We start from the raw sequence: 25,817 nt of genomic DNA on the forward strand, positions 1-25,817 counted from the left end.
CCTGATTGTATCGCAGGTATTTAAACCCAAATGGACCAATATCTCCTTCATTCCCTTGTTAAAGCCACCGACGAAACACGTGTCTGATTCCTTGCTCGTGGTGTGGGGTTTGTATCCACCTGGACTTTATTTGCCATCCATGTTTTATTGACACTGCATGACTATATCTACATTTTTGGGATGCATTATACGTCTCCTTGTATACCTATGCCTTCTTGACCATATTATTTATATATATATATTTGAAGGTTATGCTACATAGCTACAGCATGTATTTCTATAGGCACAATGCCACTTTATTAATATTATACAGTACAGACCAAAAGTTTCTCATTTGAAGATTTTTCTGTACTTTCATGACTTTGAAAATTGTACATTCACACTGAAGGCATCAAAACTATGAATTACCACATGTGGAATTATATACTTAACAAAAAAGTGTGAAACAACTGAAAATATGTCTTATATTCTAGGGTCTTCACAGTAGCCACCTTTTGCTTTGATGACTGCTTTGCACATTCTTGGCATTCTCTTGATGAGCTTCAAGAGGTAGTCACCGGAAATGGTCTTCCAACAATCTTGAAGGAGTTCCCAGAGATGCTTAGCACTTGTTGGCCCTTTTGCCTTCACTCTGCAGTCCAGCTCACCCCAAACCATCTCGATTGGGTTCAGGTCTGGTGACTGTGGAGGCCAGGTCATCTGGCGTAGCACCCCATCACTCTCCCTCTTGGTCAAATAGCCCTTACACAGCCTGGAGGTGTGTTTGGGGTCATTGTCCTGTTGAAAAATAAATGATGGTCCAACTAAACGTAAATCGGATGGAATAGCATGCCGCTGCAAGATGCTGTGGTAGCCATGCTGGTTCAGTATGCCTTCAATTTTGAATAAATTCCCAACAGTGTCACCAGCAAAGCCCCCCCACACCATCACACCTCCTCCTCCATGCTTCACGGTGGGAACCAGGCATGTAGAGTCCATCCGTTCACCTTTTCTGAATCGCACAAAGACACGGTGGTTGGAACCAAAGACCTCAAATTTGGACTCATCAGACCAAAGCACAGATTTCCACTGGTCTAATGTCCATTCCTTGTGTTCTTTAGCCCAAACAAGTCTCTTCTGCTTGTTGCCTGTCCTTAGCAATGGTTTCCTAGCAGCTATTTTACCATGAAGGCCTGCTGCACAAAGTCTCCTCTTAACAGTTGTTGTAGAGATGTGTCTGCTGCTAGAACTCTGTGTGGCATTGACCTGGTCTCTAATCTGAGCTGCTGTTAACCTGCGATTTCTGAGGCTGGTGACTCGGATAAACTTATCCTCAGAAGCAGAGGTGACTCTTGGTCTTCCTTTCCTGGGGCGGTCCTCATGTGAGCCAGTTTCTTTGTAGCGCTTGATGGTTTTTGCAACTGCACTTGGGGACACATTCAAAGTTTGCCCAATTTTTCTGACTGACTGACCTTCATTTCTTAAAGTAATGATGGCCACTCGTTTTTCATTACTTAGCTGCTTTTTTCTTGCCATAATACAAATTCTAACAGTCTATTCAGTAGGACTATCAGCTGTGTATCCACCAGACTTCTGCACAACACAACTGATGGTCCCAACCCCATTTATAAGGCAAGAAATCCCACTTATTAAACCTGACAGGGCACACCTGTGAAGTGAAAAACATTTCCGGTGACTACCTCTTGAAGCTCATCAAGAGAATGCCAAGAGTGTGCAAAGCAGTCATCAAAGCAAAAGGTGGCTACTTTGAAGAACCTAGAATATAAGACATATTTTCAGTTGTTTCACACTTTTTTGTTAAGTATATAATTCCACATGTGTTAATTCATAGTTTTGATGCCTTCAGTGTGAATGTACAATTTTCAAAGTCATGAAAATACAGAAAAAATCTTTAAATGAGAAGGTGTGTCCAAACTTTTGGTCTGTACTGTATATATCCTTATCTGTCATTATGATACTCCCATTATTATATGACTGATTAATGGTCCAGATATTATGTATCTTTTTATACACCAGACGCTAAGTGTACTACACGTGACAGCATTTGCCACCATTTTAAATTTTTATATCATGATAGAATCATGCAGTGATACATCTTTGCCTCATCATGAGTTTTTAACATATTTTGTGTCTAATTGTTTCCCTTGAATCAATTTTCGGTCTGTTTGTATTTACGCATGAAACTAAAGATTGTATTTTGAATATACATTGGTTGTATGTGGCTTCTATAGGTTTATATGTCCTCTCTGGACACACAACCACTTATATATCTATTTACTAATTGAAATAAAAATAATTGTTACAGAAATGAGAACATGTTTTTAAAATGTATTTTACTCGTCCCTTGTGGTTATATAAAAAAAAAAAAAAAAGTTAAGGAGTAAAAAATCTCATTCTTGTTGCTGAAAAGAAAAAAAATATTAAAAATCTGGTAAATTTACCCCCACACCATGTACTTCAATCCAAATGTATCGCTGCTGGAAATATATTCTTAGGCTATGATCACATTGTTAAAAAAAAAAAAAAAAAACCAAAGTGTTAAAAAAAACTATTTTTCAACCGCGTCAGGAAACACTCCCATTTATAGCCAGTTTTTGGTTGTTTTTTATTTTCTGAAGCATCTCCAGATCCAGTTTTAATGACTTTTGGACGAGTTTTTACTATTTTCATCTTTTTGATTGGACAGCGCCTAGTTTGGAGTCAATTTCGTCAGGATCTTCTTCACAGAAGGGACGTGCGCTTTGTTTTCCCCATCAGGCGTTTTTTCAAAACCTATTTCAAGGAGTGATAGGGGGAGGTGGGAAATACTTAAAACACTCCTCACATCAACAGCGACATAGATTTCCCATAGAAATTAAGAAGAAGAAAAAAAACTCAAGAAATTGAACCAAGGCTCGACCCCCCACTGATCCCGAAAGACCCCCCCTTAGTAACAATCGGACCCCCTCAACGAGAATCGCGGGTCCCAATGGTTACCATGGTACCCTGAGGTCACGTGATGACCTTGGGGTACGGTGGCCTGTGAGATCCAGCTATAAACTGGGTCTCACAGGCACAGTCAGTGAAGCACTGGCAGGTCTTATGCACTGCAGTACACGAGTACAGCAGTGTATGAGACCAGAGATCAAAGTAAAAAATATACAATGTCCCAAACAGCGCTCCTTCCTTCCCAGCCCTGATGTGTGGCCTAATATTAAATTCTGACGACATATGGGGCATCACCGCGTTCGGGAGAAATTGCGCAATAAATTATGGGGTCTAATTTCACCTATTAACCCTTGTGTACCTGACAAGTTTGCAGCAAATACAAAAATTAGATTTTCACCACAAAAGTCATATTTTCACGTCTCAATGTTATAAAATTCTATGAGGCACCTAGGTGTTCAACATACTCTCTACACCCCTGGATGAATTCCTTAGGCAGTGAAGTTTCCAATATGGGGTCACCTGGGTGGGGGGTTCTGCTACCTCAGGGGCTCGGCTAATGGAACCCACAATCTATTTAAACAAAATCTGCACTCTAAATGCAGAGTAGCGCTCCTTCCCATCTGACCCCTGCCGTGTGCTCAAACAGTAGTGTACAACCACATATGGGGTATCACTGTGTTGGGTAAAATTTGCATAACAAATATAACCCCTCATGTAAATTATAAATTTGGTGCTAAAACAGTATCTTAGTGGAAAAAAAAAATGTATGTTTTGTTCTCACATCTACAATTTATAAAGTTTTGTGAATCACCTGTAGGTTAAAAATGCTCAGTCCACCCCAAGATGAATTCCTTGAGGAGTCTAGTTACCAAAATGGGGTCACTTGTGGGAGATTTGACCTGTTTAGGCACATCAGGAGCTTTCCAAATGCGACATGGTGTCCGCTCTCGATTCCAGCCATTTCTGCATTCAAAAAGTCAAATGGTGCTCCTTCCCTTCTGAGGTCACACAGTGGTTTTAGCCCCCATATTGGGGGCCTATATGACAGAAAAGTCCTCAAAACCACATTCAAGAAATGTATTAACCCTTCAGGTGCTTCACGGGAACTAAAGCAACATGGAAGGAAAAAAATTAAGATATTTACTTTTTTTTTTTCACACAATTTTTTACTTTAGCCCCAAATTTTTTATTTTCACAAGGGTAACAGGAGAAATTGGACCCCAAAAGTTGTTGTGCCATTTCTCCTGAATTCGCTGATACCTCATATGTGGGAGAAAACTACTGTTTGGGCGCACGGCAGGGCTCGGTAGGGAAGGAGTGACGTTTTGGAATGCAGACTTTGATGGAATGGTCTGCAGAAGTCATGTCGCGCTTGCAGAGCCCCTGATGTGCCTAAACAGTGGAAATGTCCAACAAGTGCCCCCTTTTCGGAAACTAGACCCCTCCCCCCAGAGAATTTATCTAGATGTGTGGTGAGTACCTTGAACCCCCAGGTGCTTCACAGAAAATAACGACTTGTGAAACAAAAAAAAAAAATAATAATCACATTTTTTCCACAAAAATGTTATTTTAGCTCCCCCAAAAATTTTTTCACAAGGGTAACAGGAGAAAGTGGACACCAAAACTTGTTGTGCAATTTCTCCTGAGCACGCAGATACCCCATATGTGGTCGAAAACTACTTTTGAGGCACAGTGCAAAGCTCAGAAGGGAAGAAGCGCCATATTGGAGTTCATATTTTCCTGGGGTGGTACGACTGTGCCATATCACATTAGCAGAGCCCCTAAAGTGCAAAACAGCAGACCCCCCCCCCCATAAGAGACCCCATTTTACAAACTACACCTCAATGAATTCATCTAAGTGTGCAGTGAGCATGTTGAAACCACATGTGCCTCACAGAATTTTACACCATTGAGTTATGAAGAAAGATAATTACATTTTTAACCACCAAAGTTTTGTTTTAGCCTCAGATTTTACATTTTTACACTGGGAAATGGGTAAAAATGGCACCATAATTTGTCACACAATTTTTGCTGAATGTAGAAATACCCCATATGTGGCTGCACAGTACTGCTTAGCCACGCGGCGAGACTCGGGAAGGACGGAGCGCTATTTGCCTCCTGGAGCACAGATTTTCCTAGCATAGTATGCAGACCCCATAAACACAGCTCCTAAGTGCTAGAAGAGCAGAGTCCCCCATTTTGGAAATTATACCCCTTTGGGAATGTATCTACAGGTGTGAGGATTTTAACTACATGGATGTTTTCCAGAAACAAGTAGCAGTGGATGCTGCTGAGTGAAACTTGCCACCTGCCTTTGTAGTGACCAGTACATTGTAGTGACCAGTACATTGTAGTGACCAGTACATTATGTCCAGCTCGTGTTTCTGGAGACATGCACCCATAAATTAGGCGGGCTCTCATCGCTACAGAAATGTCAAACATGTGGACGCTAACTGCGGTTTAGGCACACTGTGGGACTCAAAAGGGAGGTGGGCATTTGTATTTGGGAGCACAGAATTTGCGGAATTTCTTTTAAGAGGTAAGGGCCAATTCACTTTTCCAGAGCCTTTGTGCTACTAGTAACGTGAAAGCCCCCTATATTTCTGTTAACAGATGACGGACCTGAGTGGGTACTTGATTTTTTTTGTGGATTAAGTCGAAGCTTTTATTGTGATCCAAAATGTGATGTAAATGTTCCCATTTATCCTGTGCTCTACGTGGAGCACTGATATTGGGGTTTCCATTTAAATCTGGAAGTGATGTAATTCAGATGAAACCCCCGAGGGATCCATTCACTATAAGGAGGCAGCAGAGTTAGGAAAAAAAAAAGAATAATAAAAAAAAAAAAAAAATCTTTTTTTTCACTTGTCCAAAGATGTCCCCCATTGTAACCCATCTGACTGCTCACACAGAAGAGCCAGGGAGAAGGATTCTTGCAGCGAGCGAGCCCCGAAGCTGCACTGAGCTCAGTGAGTGACAGGACACCGCTCACTGAGCACAGCTCCGGGGCCGCTTGCTGGAACGAGTCATTCTCCCCAGCTCCTCGGCATGAGCAGTCAGATGGGTTACAGTGGGGGACATCTTCAGACAGGTGAGTATAAGGATTTTATTGTATTCTTATTTTTACAGCAGGAACAAAATACTCTCAACATTGTCCCTTGCTCACGCTGATCGCAGCGCCGACAGGATACAATGATCAGGGCAGCATTCAGCACCCGGCGCTTGGGAACAGCGCTAACTGTACCACTGATTCCCAGGCACTGTTACATGTGCTCCTGATGTGGCACACAGACACACATCTCCGGTACTGGAAACATCAGGACGTGTGAAGCCGGCCTTTGTCTGGCCTCTGTTTAGTGGTGTCCTTTTTTTCAGAGGACTGTGGCCGACGGCACTTTTATTCACACCTAATAAAAAGACGGACATTGTGGGATCACAAGCCAGACGGCATCCACAGTGCCTCCATCTGCCTCATTACAGGGAATCTTCTGCCCAGGGTTCCGTCTAAATCACATATTTCAGAGATTTACACGAAAACCCCGATACAAGCGCTCAGCGCAGAGCGCACGATAAATGCGAGCCGAGCCATACTGCGATCTTTGGGAGGCAGAATGAACAAATCAAAAGCAGGTGAAGAATTGGTTTTATTTATTTTTTACGTCGTTCCTCATGCGCTATAAGTGATTAGACTTTATTCTTCCGGTCGGTGTGATTGCAGAGATACCAGATTTATATTGGGTTTTTAGGTTTGGCAGCTGTCACACACTAAAATTTTTTTTTTTTTTTTTGCAAAGTCTAGTTTTTGCATCGCCATATTTTGAGAGCTATAATTTTTCCATATTTTGACTGACAGTCATGTAAGGGCTTGCTTTTTGTGGGACAAGTAGACGTTTTTATTGGCACCATTTTCGGGCACGTTACATTTTTCGGTCACTTTCTATTCCGATTTTTGGGAGGCAGAATAAACAAAAACCAACAATTCAGGGACTTTTTTTTTTATGCCGTTCCACGTGTAGTAAAATTGATAAGGCAGCTTATTCTTCAGGTCAGTACGTTTACAGGGATACCACATTTATAAATTTTTTTTTTGCATCGCTTTATTCTGACAGCTATAACTTATTTTTCAGCTGATGGAGCTGTATGGCAGCGTCTTTTTTGTTGGACAAGATGACGTTTTCAGCGGTAACGTTTTTATTTACATTTGTCTTTTTGATCACGTTTTATTCCATTTTTTGTTCGGCGGTATGTTGATAAAGCACCGTTTTTTTGCTTCGTTTTTACTATGTTCACTAAAGGGGTAAACTATTGGGATAGTTTTATGGGTCAGGTCATTACGGACGCAGCGATTCCAAATATGTGTACTATTGTTTTGTGTTTTTTTTGTTCATAATATTTATGGGTACAAAAGTAATTTCTCTTGCGGAGACTAGCGACTCAACATGAGAGATTGACATGCTGCGGTCTGCAAAGATGCGCCGAATGTGCGCGTCCGCGGTGATCCGCAGGTGCACGGAGACGCATAGTGGCCATGGGAAAAGTAATCAAAGAACGAACCTTCTTAAGAACACACATTTCACCATAATCTTTTGGTGTAAACCAAACAGGCTGCCAATCACCGCATAAAACAAGCAAAATGCTAGTTCATCAGGTGAAATGATCTTTTGTGCAGAACAAAAGACCATCATTCTCAGCAGTGCATTGTCCTGTGTAAACTTGCACTGCCAAGAACCATAGCAGCCCAATGCACTCAGTGTCTGGTTTACTTCTGTGTATAAACAGGTTATTGAACGACCGCCGATTGGTGGTCATGAAGTGCCACCTGTCGATTGTGGGGTCTGAAGGTTTTCATTAGTAAACCATGTTTAATCCATGAACATTATTTAACCCAAACGGTAAGCGCTGTAGACATAAAAGGAAAAAATACAAAACCCGAACGGCCCGATTCATCATTTGAGGGTTTTGTTTTTTTCAACTCACTTTTTTTGCAAAAAAAAAAAGACAAGCATTTGCAGAAAATGAATCAGTCACAAAAAATCCCAATTACAATCTCTTGGGCTCCTGTGTGGCTGCACAGGTTGCACTAATGGTATGTTCGACCCTGGTTCAGCCTGTTTCCTGCACATCCGGCATGGAGATGGAGAGATGCCGTTTGCTTACAATGATTTTTTTAGCACCAGTAGCTTATTGCTGTGGCTAGCTGGTCCCACACGCCCCCTCCTGTGATAGGCAGCTCGCTGTCTATGGACTTTGTATATACAGAGCCTGGTGTGGGCGGGGGAAGCTTTTCAGCTCGGCTTCATTGCTAAATCTAGAACGGCAGCACCCAGTAATCTACTCGTATATGATACCTCGTTGGATTCAGCTTCTCTTTGCCTACATCAGGCTGCTCTCAGATGAGGTAGCAAAAACCTGCTGACAGATTCCCTTTAATATCTGCAATTTTTCAATTTGGATTGAATTTTTAATGAAACCACAGAAAGCGTCTGCGACTTTCATGAAGTGGCTGCAAAGCAACAGCACCTAAGAGTCTTAAGTCTCATCGACTTCTGCACTTTGCAGGTCACACTTAAGCATAGGTTTAAAAAAAAAACTTGTGTGAATTTAGCCTGAACCTGTAGGCAGTTGACTACTAGAGCTTTATGATTTGGCTGTTTAAAGAAAGAAACACTCAGGACCCTATAAAGACATTATTTTTAATCCTAAAAAACATACAGCCATTCAATATCTTTGGATCTGCTGAGCGTTAAGGATCTATTGGAGCTCCTGGATGGATAAGACCATCACAAGTTACCAGATCTCCTGTGCCGCTTATCTCCTGAACAGAGCACACACCTTAACACTTGTGTTTCTAGTGGCTTCATTTTTGCAGCAATGTAAATAATCAGGCTTTGGGCAATTACATGAATATTATTGACGTGACCACTGGACGTCGCTGCATGGGGGATCGCGCCCTCGCCGGGAGTCGCTGCATGGGGGATCGCGCCCTCACCGGGAGTCGCTGCATGGGGGATCGCGACCTCGCTGGCACTAAACCCCTGGCACTTGTACACAGCTCTGCCACATTCCATGCCGATCTTGCAGAGATTTGTTATATGCATTAGACTCCGTTATTGCTAAAGAAGAATGAATATAAAAATGCTTTTAGAAGAATGACCATGGGGCATGTAAAAGTAATCTATAACCTTACACAATGGGACCAGGCGACGAGCTGTACTGCTTCCGGTCCTGAGCACTTTCCTTGAACATAAAGTGCACTCACACTGTGAACTGGCGGGATCTGCTTTACTGCTTACGCAGTAGTCCGAGTGCATTATAAGCTAGTGGACTATAGGGGTTGTGGTATTAGTATTTAGTTACATAAACATGATCCACGGGTTAACGACTTTACATAAAGAAACACAGGAAGAATAAAAAAGGTCAAAACGTTTCTTTCACAATAAATTAATAAGGTCGGGAAGGACAAGTCCAAAAAAAATAAATAAATCACAAACTATGACCTTATGGTGAATTCAAGCAAGGATGATTATTAATCGCAGGCTTTTCTGTGATTGTCCAATTAAATGAATGGGCCTCACCAAAAACCTAGTGCTTGCTCCAAAACAACCTCATTGAAATGAAGAGAACTGATCATCTGCAACAAGTCTCCAGCGTGTGAATCCGCAAGAATAGTTAAAAGTAAAAAAAAACATAAAACATTATAGCTCTTTGAAAAACATAGAAGGGTAGGAAAAAAATTTAATGCAAAAATGAAAAATTGACTGCGTCCTTAAAAGGGTTATCTGGGGAATATTTTTTTTTCCTTCTCTACGAGGCTGAACGCTCCCTGCCAGTCCTGCCCACACTGATCTCTCTTGGCTCAGGCGGTGATTTTCCAGCTTCCTTTGACCACATGTCGACACAGCAGCTAATTCTCTTCCATCCTGCTCAGCCAAGGGGGCGTCACTGCCACCATCCGGTGGATATGCCGACTGGCAGCCAATCAGCTGTGACGTCCCATCGACTCAGCAGGGCAGAAGAGAAGGAGCTGCAGCTGAAGTAACTGCGAGCGGCCACTTTGCAGTCTACAGGACCGCGACTGTTCTTACGATATACGCTCTGTACATCCGCCTGGTGCCTGGCAAACAGTCGATTGATATTGAAATAGGTGGCACCAAGGTAGTGGAAACCCCTTAAGCTTTCGTAGGAGGTAGGACTCTAATACCACAGTTTTTGCAACTGTGTAGGAAAGCACAGAAAACTGCCCTTGCCTAAACAGAGCAGCACGATGGCTCAGTGGTTAGCACTGCAGCCTTGCAGCGCTGGGGTCCTGGGTTAAAATCCCACCAAGGACAACATCTGCAAGGAGTTTGCATGTTCTCCCCGTGTTTGCGTGGGTTTCCTCTGGGTTCTCTGCTTTCCTCCCACACTCCAAAGACATACTGATAGGGAGTGTAGATTGTGAGCCCCAATGGGGACAGTGCCCATAATATCTGTAAATTGACTGAATTGTAAAGCCCTTGGAATATGTTTGCGCTATATAAATAAAAAGATTATTATTATAAACAGAAGATCAACACAATACATATTTCTTATAGCAAAACAGGATACATAGTTATCTGCTATACACCACAAACATTGGATTGCCGAGACCCCCAACATTACTACAGTAGGGGTCCAGAGTGTGAATTTTGCAATTGCAGCAGATCAGTCGCATTATGTAGTCAGTCAGTCCTGCACCCTCCATTGTTCACGTTTCCACTAGTGATGAGCACAAGTGCTTGTTCTTCGAGTTTGCCTAGGGCGCTCGGGTATGCACCGAGTATGCTCCCTATGCAGAGCGTAAGAGCTCATGACAAACTCCTCCGACTGCTGCGCTCTGCATAGGCCGTGATGTCAGATGACGAAGCAGCCGCTGCTCTAAAAAGAGGGTCTCCCTGATGGGTTCGCCTCGATCATCAATGGAGAAGGATTGGAGGGAAAATGTTACACCCAGCAATCGCCCCTGTATCGCTTTCTCACTGCACTACGCCACTACAGACATCATAAAAACTCATATCATAAAAGTAGACAAGCGAGTACTTAACAGTTTGCAAAACATTGTTGCCTAAATCCAAAAAACAGCACCTCCCCAAGCTACAGGTTGTGTGCGGTATTGCAGCTTGGTCCCATTTACTTTAGTGCAGCTGAGGTGCAGTAGCAGACACAACCTGTGGGCAAGGGTGGCACTGTTTGAGAGAAGGCAGCCATGTTTCTCCAATGGTGGACAATCCCTTTAGTATTTGCACATTACAGGAGCACAGAAAGGTGTAATAAAATGTCAGCTCTGACCTGTGGATGTTATATGCCCGGAGACGTGCATGGCGTTGCCGCGACATTTCCCGGCCTTTTATTCACAATCAATGCTCCATTTCATCAATTATTTGATAGGTCAGTCATCAGCGCCCCGGCACCGCGCAGCGGGGGCTCCGGGTGAAGAGCAGATCAATACGTGTGAAAAGGGCAGCGCTCGCCGTCCTGGAAATGTCTCCTGTACAAGAAGCTACTGCGGACAGCGTTCATGGAAGAGAGTCCTGAGGGAATCCAGAATCTTATCTATATTAATAGGAGTCAGGCCCGCTCCCACCCGGGCGTTGTTATCGGACATGGCGGCCGCCTGTCCTCCTGACCAAACTGTATCCATGGAGATACACAAAACGTCAAGAGACGACAGCGGAGGTGAAGTAATGGCGGCCTAGAGGTAGTGAGGCCTGAGGGCCCCATAGCAACCAATCACAGCTCAGCTTTCATTAGAGACAATGCTCTAGTAGAAGGAAAGCTGCACTGTGATTGGTTGCTATGGGCAACAAGGCCTGTTTTCAAAATTGAGGCCTATACATGTTAGTTATAATGTGGCCCTAAAGTGTGCGCCATGTTTGCCTAAAGGGATGTATTCTGTGACAGTATATACAAGGATCTTACATTGCTGCCTGGGATCCTGTCACGGATCTAATATTACATCACATCCTGCCAAGATGTAAGATGCCTATAATGATCGGCCATGTTAGCCCAGCTCTGTACCATAGTGCCCTGCTGCCGCCAGTGTGGACAGAAGCAGCAGACATTAGCGCAGGGTCTTGTCTAAGTGACTCATCGAGCGCCATCTTATAACAGTGGAGGACGATTTACTAAGTCAAAAGTGCCCAAAAAAAAACATCCCCAAAATTACCGTACATGTGACGTACATTTGTCTTATTCGCCAAGACACACGTACGGTAGTTTTGGGGATGTGTTTTTTTCGCCATTTGTCTTATTCGCTTATTAAGATGGAAATTATGCATCAAAATTTAAAGTAGGCACACTGGTGTAAAGTTAGGCCGTGTGCACATGGGGCCAAAAACTAAGTGTTTTTCAAGTGGAAACCGCTTCAGGAAGTTCATTTTAATCAAAAGATATTGGAATAATAATTTCCACAATTGGATGTGATTAAATAAAATGTTCCTGTGCTGAGATAATCTTATAAATGCTCCCCTGCTGGGAATCTAAACTGTCAGCACGCAGTGGAACGCATAACTTGTGTTCCACTACCACTTCCTCCTTGCCAGTACGCATCCCGCGCATGCGCATACGCGATTATGCGTTCCACACAACAGGAACCTGCGTTCCACCAAACAGGAAGTAGGGAAACAGAGCGCGAACTGGCTATTTAAAGCCAAGTCGCACACAGGGTGAACACACTCGGTCACCTCGTATAGGACACAGGTAAGGTCCACCATACCAGGGGGGCAAGGGCATCTACATTACTCATGAGATTATGCAGAATGGCCTGATGTTTTTTCCTCATGCTCTGTCAACAGACTGGCAGCCTAGTCTCCCATACAACCCTTGTTGGCATGCAGTAATTTCCTCCTCCTGGAGTCTGGTGGCCATATGTGCCACATACTACTTATCGCTGGGGACTCTAAATCAACCTCCACATTTGGTATATATCCAACCATATTTTCTACCCTTGTTTTCCTTTTCCTATTCATTTAAATTACACCTGGTATATGAATTTTCATTTTAATCTCCGTTCCAGCTGTCAGAGATCCATCCTGAGGAATATTTACCTCCTATGGCTCCAAACTCAATTGATTCAGGGTATTTAGGTCTCCTTGGATTTAACTATCTACTGCTCTCTATTTTTTGTTTCTGTTTTTCTGCTATTCTCTACCTGTTTATTTCACATATATCTGACTTTTTCCACAAATGCCTTATTTGTATTGTTCCTTAATGTGCACCATAGCACTTCTCTAGAACAAACCTTTTCAGTCACCAATACTAGTTCTGCTACGTCATTCGAATTCTATGGCACCTTGATGACTAACTACAACTCTCTTCGGATAAACATACCGGTCCTCATACGAGGCATCGATCACCTATTTGTTGTTTTTTCAGTTATTTTTTCTATGCATGTAATCAGTACTAAATGCTAATTACTTTTTGTCTGTTTTTCTATTAACATGTATAATTTTGTTTAAAGCCTCTGATGAAAACCCCGGTGGGGTTGAAATGTTGGGCAAATCACTCACTGGGGAAACAATCAAAGAAATTGAGTTTAATTTAAAATGTGACTTTTTGATCATTTATGAGTGCCGGAACCTTATTTACTCGATTATAGTACGACTATGGCACTATAAACAGTGTGCAACTGGCACCTTAAAAAATAAAGGACAGTGGAAAAAAAAAAAAAGTGCCTATTTTTATAGACAGTTGGAACCTGGAATTCACACGTTTCAAATTAGTTGCAGAAATTTCCATTACTGTCCAATTCATCTGAATAAAGCTTCTAGAAATCAGTGTGCGTGCTACAGAAGAAACCCAAGAATGGAGCCTATTTTCGCTCTCAAATAATTCTGCAACATTCAGGCCAGGTTCACACAACGACCGTATAATAAAAATCTTGAGTTTCAAACAGAATTAAATTACGAGAAATTATTGCAACGTATCCATAAAAAAAAGAAATATCAGATGCTATACATATGGAGTCTGTTTTTTTTGCACATCCATAGACGTGAATGGGCAAGTCTGATCGGATTTATTTAAGAAACTAGCAGTGGTGTAACTTGATGCTCATGGGCCCCAATGCAAAAGCTCCAACAGGACCCCCAATTATTGCAAGTCTTTAATAGTATTAGCCTTTCTATTAGGCCAAAGGGACTTTTTGGGCCACCTATGCTCCAGGGCCCGGATGTGATTGCAGCCCCTGCACCTTTTGTAGTTACGCCCCTGGAAACGAGTGTATGCTGAGATTTTTTTTCTCGCATTCAGAGTTGGACAGTGGAAAAAAAAAGTTGCAGAGCTGCACTGCCCCATTGTATAACATTAATAAAACTTTGTGGACAGCACTCGAACCAAAAATACGGTGGTATGAACGAGCCTTTACCCTTCTAAAAGCCGTAGGCCCGGGTGACTGATTTTGCATCCTAAACTGCTTGCATTAACTGCAGCCAAAAATTCAAGTTTGCTGGATTTTTGCTCACATGCGGCTAACATTAGGCCACACATTAAGACGTGCGCAATCGTAACTTGATTGTGTCATGGCTAAGATGCCATCGCAGATATAAAATAATTTTTGTTGCACGACCAAAGTCACCATGTAGCTCTATCCTGATCACTGCACACAAGCCTCCACCTCCCTCACTGCTCTGATAAAGCATCTATATGTAGTCTGCCACCTGCTGGGCAGTGTCTGAACCTGCACTTGTTCACCATCAGCCCATTTCTGACATGTTGTACAGTTTATATCCTTTGGTAAATCGCTATATGAAGCTCCCTGCATTTCTCAATATATTTCAGAGAGATGAGGCTTACAACAAGCTACGCTACTCAACATGCCCATCGGATGTTCTTATGAACCAGTGCACGCTTTTCCTTTGCACGGTGAGTTTTCATATATGATCTATAAATGTGCAATGTTGGAGATCTGTCACAGTAATAAGAATTCTATCCTTTTCCTACCTCTGAGCAGTGAAGTCTCCTGGCTGCAGGGAGAGGAGGCTGCACTGGATCCTGCACCAGCAATTAGGAGTTAAGCAGCTCCACCTGCGTCGTGAGCTTAACCCTGTCCTGTCCATGCACACAGATGTCAGGGATTGCTGGGAATTGTAGTTTTACAACAGTTGGGAGAGCCAGGGTGGAGACCACATCTTAATTAGCTTTTAACTGTTTCTTTAAGACAAAACAGAGGCTTATTCACACATTAGTCATATTGAGATTAATACGAAAACAAAATATCAGGGCAGTATGTGAATATAACCTAAGGCTACCTGCACCCCCAGTGTCCTTTTAACTCATTAGCATGATGCAAAAAAATACAGCAGTGTGAAAGTGAGCATTAGACCTCATTCAGACGTGCGTGTTTCATGAACATAATCCATTAGTGTTTTTCATGTCAGGTTTTATTTTTTTTATAATCTATGGGCTGCTCAGATGGTGCTGCGGATAACAGCGATAGAGAAAAGGAATCCATTAAAGTATATGGTGCTATTCACATGTCCGTGCATGAGCTTTGGGGAGCCCAAAAAAAACCCCAAAACACAGACATGTCCATTTTTAATCTGAACCATAGAATAAGGCTATGTGCCCACGATGCAGAAATGCTCCGGATTTTTCCTGAGCCTTTCTGCATGTCCCTGGCAGAAAAAACACATGCGGATTGTACATGCGGATTGTACATGCGTTTTTCCTGCCAGGGACATGCGGATGTGTAGCGTTCTTCACATGCATTTCCGCATGCGGGTTGACAAGCGATTTTAGCATCACTTGGAAAGTGCTTGACAACTTGGTCACACTATATAAATCCATGCAACTGGCATATATAGTGTGACCGAAAGAATGGTAAAAAATAAATACTTACCTTCTGATGGCCCCCGGTGTCCTTGTCTTGGCTTGCTGGCAGCTCCTTTAGTCTACCGTGAGCTGCCGGCAAGCCGAGACAAGGACACCGGGGGCCATCAGAAGGTAAGTATAATATTTATTTTTTATTTTATTCTTTTTTTTACAGGTGCTATGGTACCCGGGTCCGGAGGAGAGTCTCCTGTCCTCCACACCCGGGTACCATCCGCACATTGAAATGCATGGAATCCACATGTACAGATGCAGTGATGCGGATTCCATGCGTTCCAATGCAAGTCAATTGCGGCGAAAACGCCATGCTTCTGCAAAATAATTGGTAGTGCGGCGGATTTTTCCGCAATGATAATCCACAGCGAAAATTTCCGCAGCATGTGCACAGTACATGCGGATTATCATTGGGAGACCTTCTACCAAGCGTTTTGTAAGCGTTTCTGCAGCGGAATTAAGTGTTTCTGTTTGTGACACAACAGAGCATGTCACTTCTTTCAGCGGTTTTGCAAAGTTTTTTCCACTGATTGAAAGCAATGGGCAGTGACAAAATCGTTGAAAAAAATGCAGGTATCAAGTTTTGCTGCGTTTTTTTATGCCAAAACCCTTATGAAGTTGAATAGGTAATCTTTTTTTTATGCTGAACTTTAACAGCATGCATAGAGACAAATGGACAGTGGAAAAAAAAGCAGCAAGAAAAACCAAGCAAAACCTTTTTTTCTGCAGCTTCCTGCCTGCCAAGAGATCAGGTTTTGCTGTAGAAAAAAAAAAAAAAAAAAAAAAAAGCTGGGAAAAATGCCTAGTGTGAACATACCCTCCTAATAGTGCACGGAGGCTACCTGACGGCACACCGAGACCGTCCCGCTCCATACTCAAAATCTACATGGCACCATAGAAACTGATACAAACCTTCATTTTCCTATCCAGCTAGAATCGGATTGGTTGCAATGAGTAGAAAAACTTTTATATCTAATTTTCTTAATGGGCTAGTATATATTCAGCCACAGTAGACGCCGTGTGTCTGGATGTAGGTCAATATAAGACTTGGTGTATTTTTTTTTTCCTTTGAAGCAAAATAAAAAACAAAGAGCGACCGATTAATTTACAATACATGTGCACAAAATCTGCCAAATAGAACATCAAAACCCCCAATGAATTCAGCCCAATATAAAACGTCAGATGGTTGAAGAAAACAACAACAAAAAAATCTTTATTGAAGCTTCATTTACAAAATTATCGATCAATAATGAAGTGCCGTATGCAAAATACAGATAACAGAAAAAAAAAAAAGACTAAAAAAACCAATAACCCGCTTAGTCTGTGTTACACCCGACAGGGGGTTCAGAGCAACACTCTGTCCACTGCAAGACCCAAATAATTGGTCCAAGACCCCTCAACTATTAGAGAGTCAGAAGAACTTTAATAGGAAGAAGAAAAATCAAAAGAGGAAATTATTGGAACAGGCGAAGTCTGCAGCAGTGAACTCCGCCATGGTCGTGCAGGGACAGGAATGGGCTTCATGGAAAGACTGGAGAATTAAAGGGGGTCTCTCCAGCACCTCCAATTTCCACACTGCGTCAACCGCTGCCAACCAGGAAGCAGGCACCAGTCCTATTCATTAGTATTGTATGTGCGCACTACGCCTGCCATCACTACTGAAGTGACACTTGTCGGAGAACCCCTTTACAATTCCCATGAACTCTTGATGGGATTGTAGGAGATAGATCATTTATTCTTATCTTTCCAGAAATGGCACCATTTGTGTCGACAGGTTGTATCTAGTATTACAGTTCAGCTCCATAAAGTGAATAAGCCCCGGCTGCAATACCCGACACAACCTGTGGACGTCAATGGCGCCGTTTATAGAGGGAAGGGAAAAGTGTTGATACCTGCAAAGAGAAGGGGGATTCATTTCTCTTCAGGGGGAGTTAACGCAGGTTGAATTCTAGAACGGGACTTGGATGTAAAACCCTGACAGTCATCAGTCGGAAGAAGACCCAGCATTCTGGGAGGGGGAAGGAGTGTAACACAGAGGGGTGCTTCCTTATGGGTGAAGCGCCTCATTGCTAGAAATCAAAGCTAATAAAATATCTGACCCTTATTGGAGGTTTTCTTAAAGCGACAGGCTCACAGTTTTAATACACCTCGGCCTGAGGTCAGTCAGCGGTCTGCCGTTCTGGTAATACTGGAGGGACCGGACTGATCACGTGTGGTGCGGTGCACCGGGAGAGGGAGATGAGGAAAGCTGCAGCCGAGTCCCTCTTATTATTGGTCACTTTAAAGGAGCCCAAATTACTTAATGGTGCGAGCGGCGCCCACGGCCGGATACACGTATGGCACACAAGACCTGGGGTTCTGACTTATGACAAATAAGGAGGGGGGGATTAAAATCAAGATGGCTTCACATACAGGTCAGTACGTTAATACAGAACCACCATCGTTTATGAAACCATCCGACATGGGGGGGGAGGAGGGCAGAGACCGCTCGATGATCAGCCTTGGTCAATCTTCTGATGAAGTGAAGGCACCTCTGGCAGCAAAAAGGGTTAACAGCCTTTAAAGAGACATTTTACCCGCCTGCAGCAGATAACTGCACATTAAAAGCCTTATATTTACTATAGAGGGAAAAACGAAAACTATATGTCGTAGGTAGAACGCCGCTCCCTCTCCAGAAGAACAGGAAGAAAATAGAGACAATGATTTGTAGTGTAAGAATCCAGCTCAGGTACTTATGGCAATATTCATCTCAGAGAGGAGCTCGCGGAGCGGCAGCAACCAGACTGAGCTGCGGAGCCGCTGCAGAGCCTCTGCGGAGCGCGGGGCTGGGCGCAGGGTCCTCCCGAAGGGAAAATAGGCGGCTTGTTCTACTGTCGCAACTCCACGTAGTTAGCAGGGAACAGCCCGTAACGTTCCTTACAAAATCCCCTCCACCAGCCATCATCAATCATCTCAATGTTTGTGATCAGGTCGTCTGGGTCAAAGGAAATTTCATCATCGCCGGCTGAGAAAGACAAAGGGGATGTTAATCTCCGAAGCACAAAGCCCTCCATACAAGAAAACCGGAGAGCGGGCCACACTTACCGGCCTGATAGTCGTACAGGGCGATGGCCGTGATGCCCAGGTCGCCATCGTAGTCTGCATACACGTTCTCCGCTGCAAGGAAGGAAGAGAAACGTGAAAGTGAACCTGCAAAATTATATAGTGGCGGGAGCAAAGCCGCTGCCACCCTCTGCTCAGCACCAAGAAGCGGGGTCTGCGGAGCCATCAGTGATCCCGATATACCGGGGATCTCCAAGAAATAACAGTACGGGAGCATCTCGTTAGAACTCTGCATCGTGCCATTCCTCTGTTATTCATCTTGAAAATGTACGACAACTAACAGGACATTATCGTTCACATTATCAACAGGGTGAGTCCTTAACTCCGCCCAGATGCCAATTCATTCATACATGTCACAAATTTGCATGAGGACTAACCGAGGAATAACAAAACAGTTCTAAAAAAAGATGCTGAAGATGGATTTCATAGGGAACATACATTTTTATTAGCACAGTCATATCAAGGGGCAGCGCCGGTAATGCAGCAGCGCGGGTAATGCAGCAGCGCCGGGTCTGTTTTATTATTAGTTCAATTCTTTGAATTTACTTAAAAGAGGGTTTCTCTGTATATTTTGCAACGTCATGTCAACTGCGCATAGCACATCTGTAGTCAATCTCTGGGCTCAGTAACTCATGTACAGCTGCAGCTAATCACAGAGCTCAGCGGTTGGCTGCAGCGGTGAGGTGCACTGTCATCACATCACTGATGAAGCCAAAACACAGATCGGATCAGTACTGAAAGCCGTCGCCAGAACCCGGAGAGGGCAATACTGAGTGTTATTTTATATGAGTGCCATCGTTTGGAAATTACTTTTTTAAAAGTGGAAAACCACTTTAAAGTAGATCTATACAACCCTCCATATTATTCCAGAAGATCTCCACATCTACAAAAGTAGTCTATCCCTGATGACATGTACTCGGGGCACCTTTAGGCTGCGTGCACACTACGCGTTTTTGATGCGGAAATTCCGCAGCGTAAACGCTTGCAAAACGCTTGGTAATCCGTGCCCCATGATCCCCAATGAAAATCTGCATGTTCTGTGCCCATGCTGCGGAATTTTCCGCAGCGGCTTTTCCTTGCGGAAAGATCCGCAGCGTGTCCATTATTTGTGCGTTTCCGCATGCGGATTTGAGGTCCCAATGCATTTGAAAAACGCTGCAAAAAAGCATGTACAATCCGCAAGCGTTTTTACTGCCAAGAACATGCAGAAACGCTGCAGAAATTTTCTGCGTCAATTCTGCATCGTGGGCACATAGCCTCACACTATCCCATGTACGTGTGCATCGGTAATTTGGACCCAAAATATAAGGACTCATGGTGCTTTTTTTTTCCCCATTATTAAAATGAATGCATTTTTTACTAAAAATGATGTTTCCATTAAAAGTTTGGCAATTATTCCCCTTGCACATGACCGGCTGCCAAGTAAGTTAACAGACAATCTGTCAGTGAGTCCATTTTGAGGGAAAGTTTTTAAGTTGTTTTTTTATGTCTTTTTCTGAGCAGCTCTCTGCTGAAATACAAAAAAGAAAGTTCAGCTCTTCTTGATGAGATCATAAATCCAGGAGCTTAAAAAGACAAAAGAGTCACAAAAACACCCTATCAGAACGAGCTCACTGACACATTTTCAGTTAACTCATTCTTAGCCAGCAATATGCAGAGAAACAAACAGCCTTAAAAGACAAACCATGCAACATTTTTAATGAAACTTAGTCTAAAATACACCAAAAAAAAAAAAGTCCCCGCAGGAGTCCAGATGCATTAAATATACAAAATTAAAGTGAATGCAGCTTTGCCTGGATTCACCACTTATCTAACGCATTTCACATAGTATGCCCCCCATGTGTCCACCATACTTTACCCTCTTGGTATTCTGCAGTGTCGTATACTGCCTCTGTGACTGGCGTTCCGGCTTTCTGGGTCACTGCCTCCTCGTAGTCGGCGTTCTCCTCATACACATTCTCGGGTACGGCAGAGGGTTTCGCCGGCTCCGTCTCGTACACCGGAGACGCGTCCTGCGAGCAGCAGAAAGAACAATCAGCCTCGACTACAGCCATTCATATATGGGCTCATGGAAGGACGCGCTCATCCTCTCACCGAATACACCGGGCTCGCTGGGGCTTCTTCAGACACTAGCCGGGGTCGAGGAGATGCAGGAGGAGATGCAGCTTTGGCCTTTTCTTGCTCCTTAACATATGAAGTACAGAAAATACATTTAGAAAAAGTCAAAATCTAGCCAACAATGCAACATCTCAGAATTATTATACAAGCTAAAGGGGCGCAAAATAAAGTGAATTTAAACATTAATAGTGATAAGAGCTTTAGTTTCCTGAAATACAGCTCCAAACTTCATACATATATCTAATATTGTGATCGTCATCAGCCACCACTAGATGGCGCACACTATCATGAGCAATGTACAGTCAGCTCCCGAGCTCCCCCTGGTGGCAGCTGCAGGTATCCTGAACTCTATCTATTGTCTAATGCAGAGGATCCCAGGGAAAAAAAAAAAAACACTCAGCAGAGAATCAAGACCCTTTTATATGTACAAGTGGCAAGTCGAGACCACAGACTGCGGCAATGTGATCTTCTCAGATGTATTGGACATTGAATTTTCCCTTACGGCCATATTCCCAAGTATGCTCTGCAGTTTTTCCGCTGCGTTTAGTTGTGCAGCCAGTCTATGCTTAACAATTCAAGCAAAGTAGATGTGATTTCATGCGTCTAATGATGTCGTTGAATTGTGCATTTTTTTTATTGCTTTGCTTTTTTTACCTTTATAGGCTTCTATGGGGAACTTGGGAAAAAAAGTGCAATGAAATTGCATTTATTTATAAGTGTAGAATCCCAGAGTTTCTGTACTAAGTGAATAAAAAAGGGGGGAAAAATAAAGTGCAGCAATAATCGCAGCAAGTTTCTACTGCAGATTTTAGTGCAAACACATACAGAAAAAAAATAGTTATGCCACGTGGGAACATGGCCTAAAATTTTGCAAAATTCACTCTTAATGGCTAAATTAGCCCATCGTCTACGCATCGACTGACAGAGGAGGTGACATTCTGGTAATATACCGACTCCGAACTTATTATTTTCAGGAGCGGGAGGTTGATAGTAAAAACCATCACAATCCGAGGATAATTTAGTCACGTGCCGGATGATTAGAGCTGGACCGTGGGGCTAATGGACCCACGTCTATAGGAGTGAACTGCAGCGCTTTACTGATACGGCGCCTGGTCACTGACCTTCAGCGTCCGGCGCGCCTCCTCCTGTTCCTCCTTCTCCCGCTCCATCCTCTGCATTCTCTCGGCCTCTGCCTTCTTACGATCTTCCAGTTCTTTATCCTTGGCGAGGTTCTCAAAGTTCGCCCGTATGCTGCTGGCTTTGTTTCCCTCTATGAGACAAGAAATCAGACAGAATACACTCGGGTCGTCACAATGTGGGCAGTGGATTGCCAGGCTCTTTCGGATGTCGCACTGCAATGCACGGACTGGCCGCACAGCTCCTGACCTGACCATATATATTTCCATGCATCCGTCACGCTCGGGTCAGATGTGCGGCCAGTCCGTGCATTGCGGTCTGACATCGGATCATTACAGCGTGATGTAAATGATCACGCAATGCTGGGATCTCTGGACTGAGCCACATACAGATGGCTTCTAAGTACAGTACAATGGTCATTCGGCCAGCAGCTCTCTCTCCGGTCTCTGCCGAGCTCCCATGTTCTCCAGGAGAAAGCCGCTGTCCGACATCACTAACTTAGCTTCTAGAGAACAAATGGCTTAAAATTCTGAAATCAAACATGCTGGATCCTAATCACCCCCATATAATCTGTAAGGGTCCCCTATACACATTAGACTGTTAGATGAGCCAACAATGGGTTCGGCTAACGTTAGAATAAAGGCCTCCAGACACCACGGACTAACGGCTCCTTCAACCCTAAGGGCACAAGGACTTTTTGCTGGATTTAGGACGTAGGTGCGGGCGGCTGTGATACAACGCATCAACTGTGAGACACATGCAGGATGGGTTTAGGGTCTCTCTAAATGCATCAGTCAGAATTCAATTACTCCCAAATATTTGAGAATAAATCCAATTTTTCCAGAAATGTGTTCAATGCTGGAACGTCTGCAGAAATCCTACAATGGAGAGAAGTCTTCAAATACTTTTATTTTGGATGCCCCTCTTTCCAGCTTCTGAAAACCTGTGTGCACCAGTCCTGGGGATACGATATAACTGCAGCCCATGGAAATGCCCACACAGGTCAGTCAGGTCGGGGCTATTGTGCCATTACTCACCGGCCTCCACCGGCCGCGTTCTCTGGTAACTTGGAGCCACCTTCTCCACATCTTCAAAGGAAGCCGCAGCCTGAAAATGGGAAAAATATGTTCAATACTGGGCTGCAAATGTGAGATTTTAATAAAAAAAAAAGCATGTATTGATTTAAAAATAACCTATCGTTTTTTTGTCTACAGCTCCTATGCAGACCTATGTGTCTCCATAGTTCCAGACTAGCACGAAAGGTGTGCGGCCTGATCCTGCCATCATGTTTTACACCCTTCTTCTGCTGTCTATATATGAGCAGGAAGAAGTGGCAGAAAAAAAAAAAAAAAAAATGGAGTAACATCCGCAGGACCAGACTACACAGGGTTTGTTTGTAGTCTGTAACCATGGACACAGATCGGTCTCCATGGGAGCTGTGGATTATCTTCAAAGTTTGCTTTACATTTTTAATAAATAAATAAATTTAGGGAAAAAAAAAAAGATGCTGGCATAAATGACTTTACTCAACTAAAAAGCTACGAAGCCCAAGATTTATGACGTTTTCTAAAATTGCATATTTAAGTCCTGGCTTTCCTTTGACTCTGAAGGTCCAGGGGGTTAGGACCCACCGGTCACACATTGATGGTCTGTCCAAAGATTACTGGGTCTCGCAAGTCACTGGTTTTACGATCAAAAGTTTACAAATAAATGTGCATCTAGAAAGATAAATTATCTCCAGGTCTCCGCGTCTCCCGGCTGTAAATGCATTACTCTGCGGCCGCCCAATTGTCCACAGTACATCCCAAAGCAGCAGAGACCACCCAGACATTTACGTACCACCACTATTTTTTTAGGATAGCATTTACCTTGTCCATTCGATCCTTCTGCACTCCATACTTTCCACCAAACCCCTTGGAATAATCTAAAAGACGGGAAGAAATTACTACACGATCATAGTCACAGATACAACAACATGGTCTAGGCGGCCGATGACGTACAGAGGCCTGATGCATTTACTATCTAGAGATATTAGACTATCTGGTCACTAATTCATTATTCCTTAATTGCATCCTAACGTCCCTGCTCCTTGTAAAGAGCAGCAAAATCAGCCAACAGATATATTGTGGGGAATTGCTATAAATGAGTTTGCAATGCATTCATCTACTTAAGTGTCTCTATAACCAATGCTTCCCTTCACACAATTTTGGCCACCTGACACCTCCCATAGGGGGAGCTCACTGCACATACATGAATACAGATCCTATTGAATGCCAGCATAGTGAGCTCCCCCTAGTGGCGACTGCAGGTAAACCATTTTTTTTTCTTCCTTTTACCTCTATGGCTCTGAACAGATAGAGAAACGACTGTGGACATAAATCCATTGAAATCAGTGTAGTCAGACAAAGTCCAGCAAGTCTGTAGTAAACGGTCTTTCGAACTTGTAGACTTTCTTTCCGCATCGTGTGCCATTCATTATTGCTATTAGAAAAGGCAAAATCTGCATCAAAATTGTTTTTTTTTTGCCCCTGGAGTCATACTGGACCTATTCCTATTCATGCCATCTGTAATATCGTCATTAAAGAGACTTTGGGGTCCCCCAGCAACCAGCTGATAGGAGGGATATCCCCAGCAAACAGTCACACTGCAGGGGCACGGCGCTGGAAAGTGACGCACGTCATGTCTGAGGGTCTGCAGATGAGCATGCATTGCACAGAATGATGGGCGCTTACCCCAGTGGCTAATGCAGACATCCCACTTTAGGGGGGCAGCCATCTCTTACCTCTATCTACCCCAATATACTATAAAAAGCCATTGTCCGTGGAATTAACTTGACACGTCAGTGGGGGGTCCAGATGTGGAGTTCCTATAATTGCTAAAATTAAGGATCAGCTGTGCTCCTACAACTAAGTGTGGCATTTCTGTTCTCCTTGGGTGTAAGGTACGAGCTTGTCATCAGCCTCATGGGGGGAGCAAAGAAGTGATGATCCATCAGATGGGGTACCATCTTCTGCCCCTTTGCTCTAGAGTTTGGTAAGCTGTCAGCAACTGGACCCCATAGAACAAGAGTTTTCCATTGCAAAAAAAATTATTGTCAGTGTGTAATGCGGCCGAGCTGCAATACCAGACCCTGCCCATGGACAGGAGAGGCACTGTTCACATTTTAGGAGGTCGTGCAGTATGTACATAAGGGGTTACAAACTTCTCCATATGACCTTGGCCATAAACGACATTATGAGCAGTGATCTATAGTGACCTGCGGCTGTATCCCACTCTGGCCGTTAGTGTGAGCCCCCACTTCCCATAGCATAGTAGTATAGGTTACAGTGAAAGGGAGGCAGCACAAGGGAGGGGCGCAGATTAGACAGTGTAGGACAGACGGACGGACCACATGGAACGAGGTGCGGAGGAGCACAGAATACCTTTTTGGGATTCGTGGAGCTGGAGTTTCTCTTGGTGATCCCAGCCAAGCGCACACTTGTCTTGTCTGTCAGTCTGTACACCAAACTTTCCTCCAAACCCTTTCACATAGTCTACGCACACAGAAATCCACGTGCCATTAAACGGGAATGAGACGCACCCCATGCACATACAACAGGTTAGGAGTTACAGACGTCTGCTGCCGCTTATGACCCGGGGGGTAAAGGGACGAGCCTGCTAAATGGGGGCGAGCCTGCCAATTGGAAACCAACGCT

The 25,817-nt window shown here is 43.5% G+C and overlaps 1 protein-coding gene across 4 annotated transcripts in view; it reads right to left on the bottom strand.

Annotated features, from left to right (window-relative positions):
- Positions 1-16,951: 16,951 nt before the first annotated feature.
- CTTN (cortactin) overlaps positions 16,952-25,817 on the bottom strand; it is a 36,982-nt gene continuing 28,116 nt past the window's right edge. For 2 of the 4 annotated variants that reach the window (XM_073658807.1, XM_073658808.1), the window contains 8 exons: positions 25,545-25,655; positions 23,991-24,046; positions 23,160-23,229; positions 22,107-22,255; positions 20,962-21,051; positions 20,726-20,879; positions 18,850-18,921; positions 16,952-18,769 (listed from right to left, as the gene is read on the bottom strand). In XM_073658807.1, the coding sequence (XP_073514908.1) occupies positions 18,633-18,769; positions 18,850-18,921; positions 20,726-20,879; positions 20,962-21,051; positions 22,107-22,255; positions 23,160-23,229; positions 23,991-24,046; positions 25,545-25,655 (839 nt within the window). In that variant the 3' untranslated portion in view covers positions 16,952-18,632. The remainder of the gene's footprint in view (positions 18,770-18,849; positions 18,922-20,725; positions 20,880-20,961; positions 21,052-22,106; positions 22,256-23,159; positions 23,230-23,990; positions 24,047-25,544; positions 25,656-25,817) is intronic. The other 2 variants (XM_073658809.1, XM_073658810.1) reach the window with 1 other exon arrangement.

This window comes from Phyllobates terribilis, unplaced genomic scaffold (assembly GCF_046119375.1).
Source record: "Phyllobates terribilis strain yellow unplaced genomic scaffold, ASM4611937v1 Scaffold_13__5_contigs__length_258822181, whole genome shotgun sequence".
Lineage (NCBI taxonomy): Eukaryota > Metazoa > Chordata > Amphibia > Anura > Dendrobatidae > Phyllobates > Phyllobates terribilis.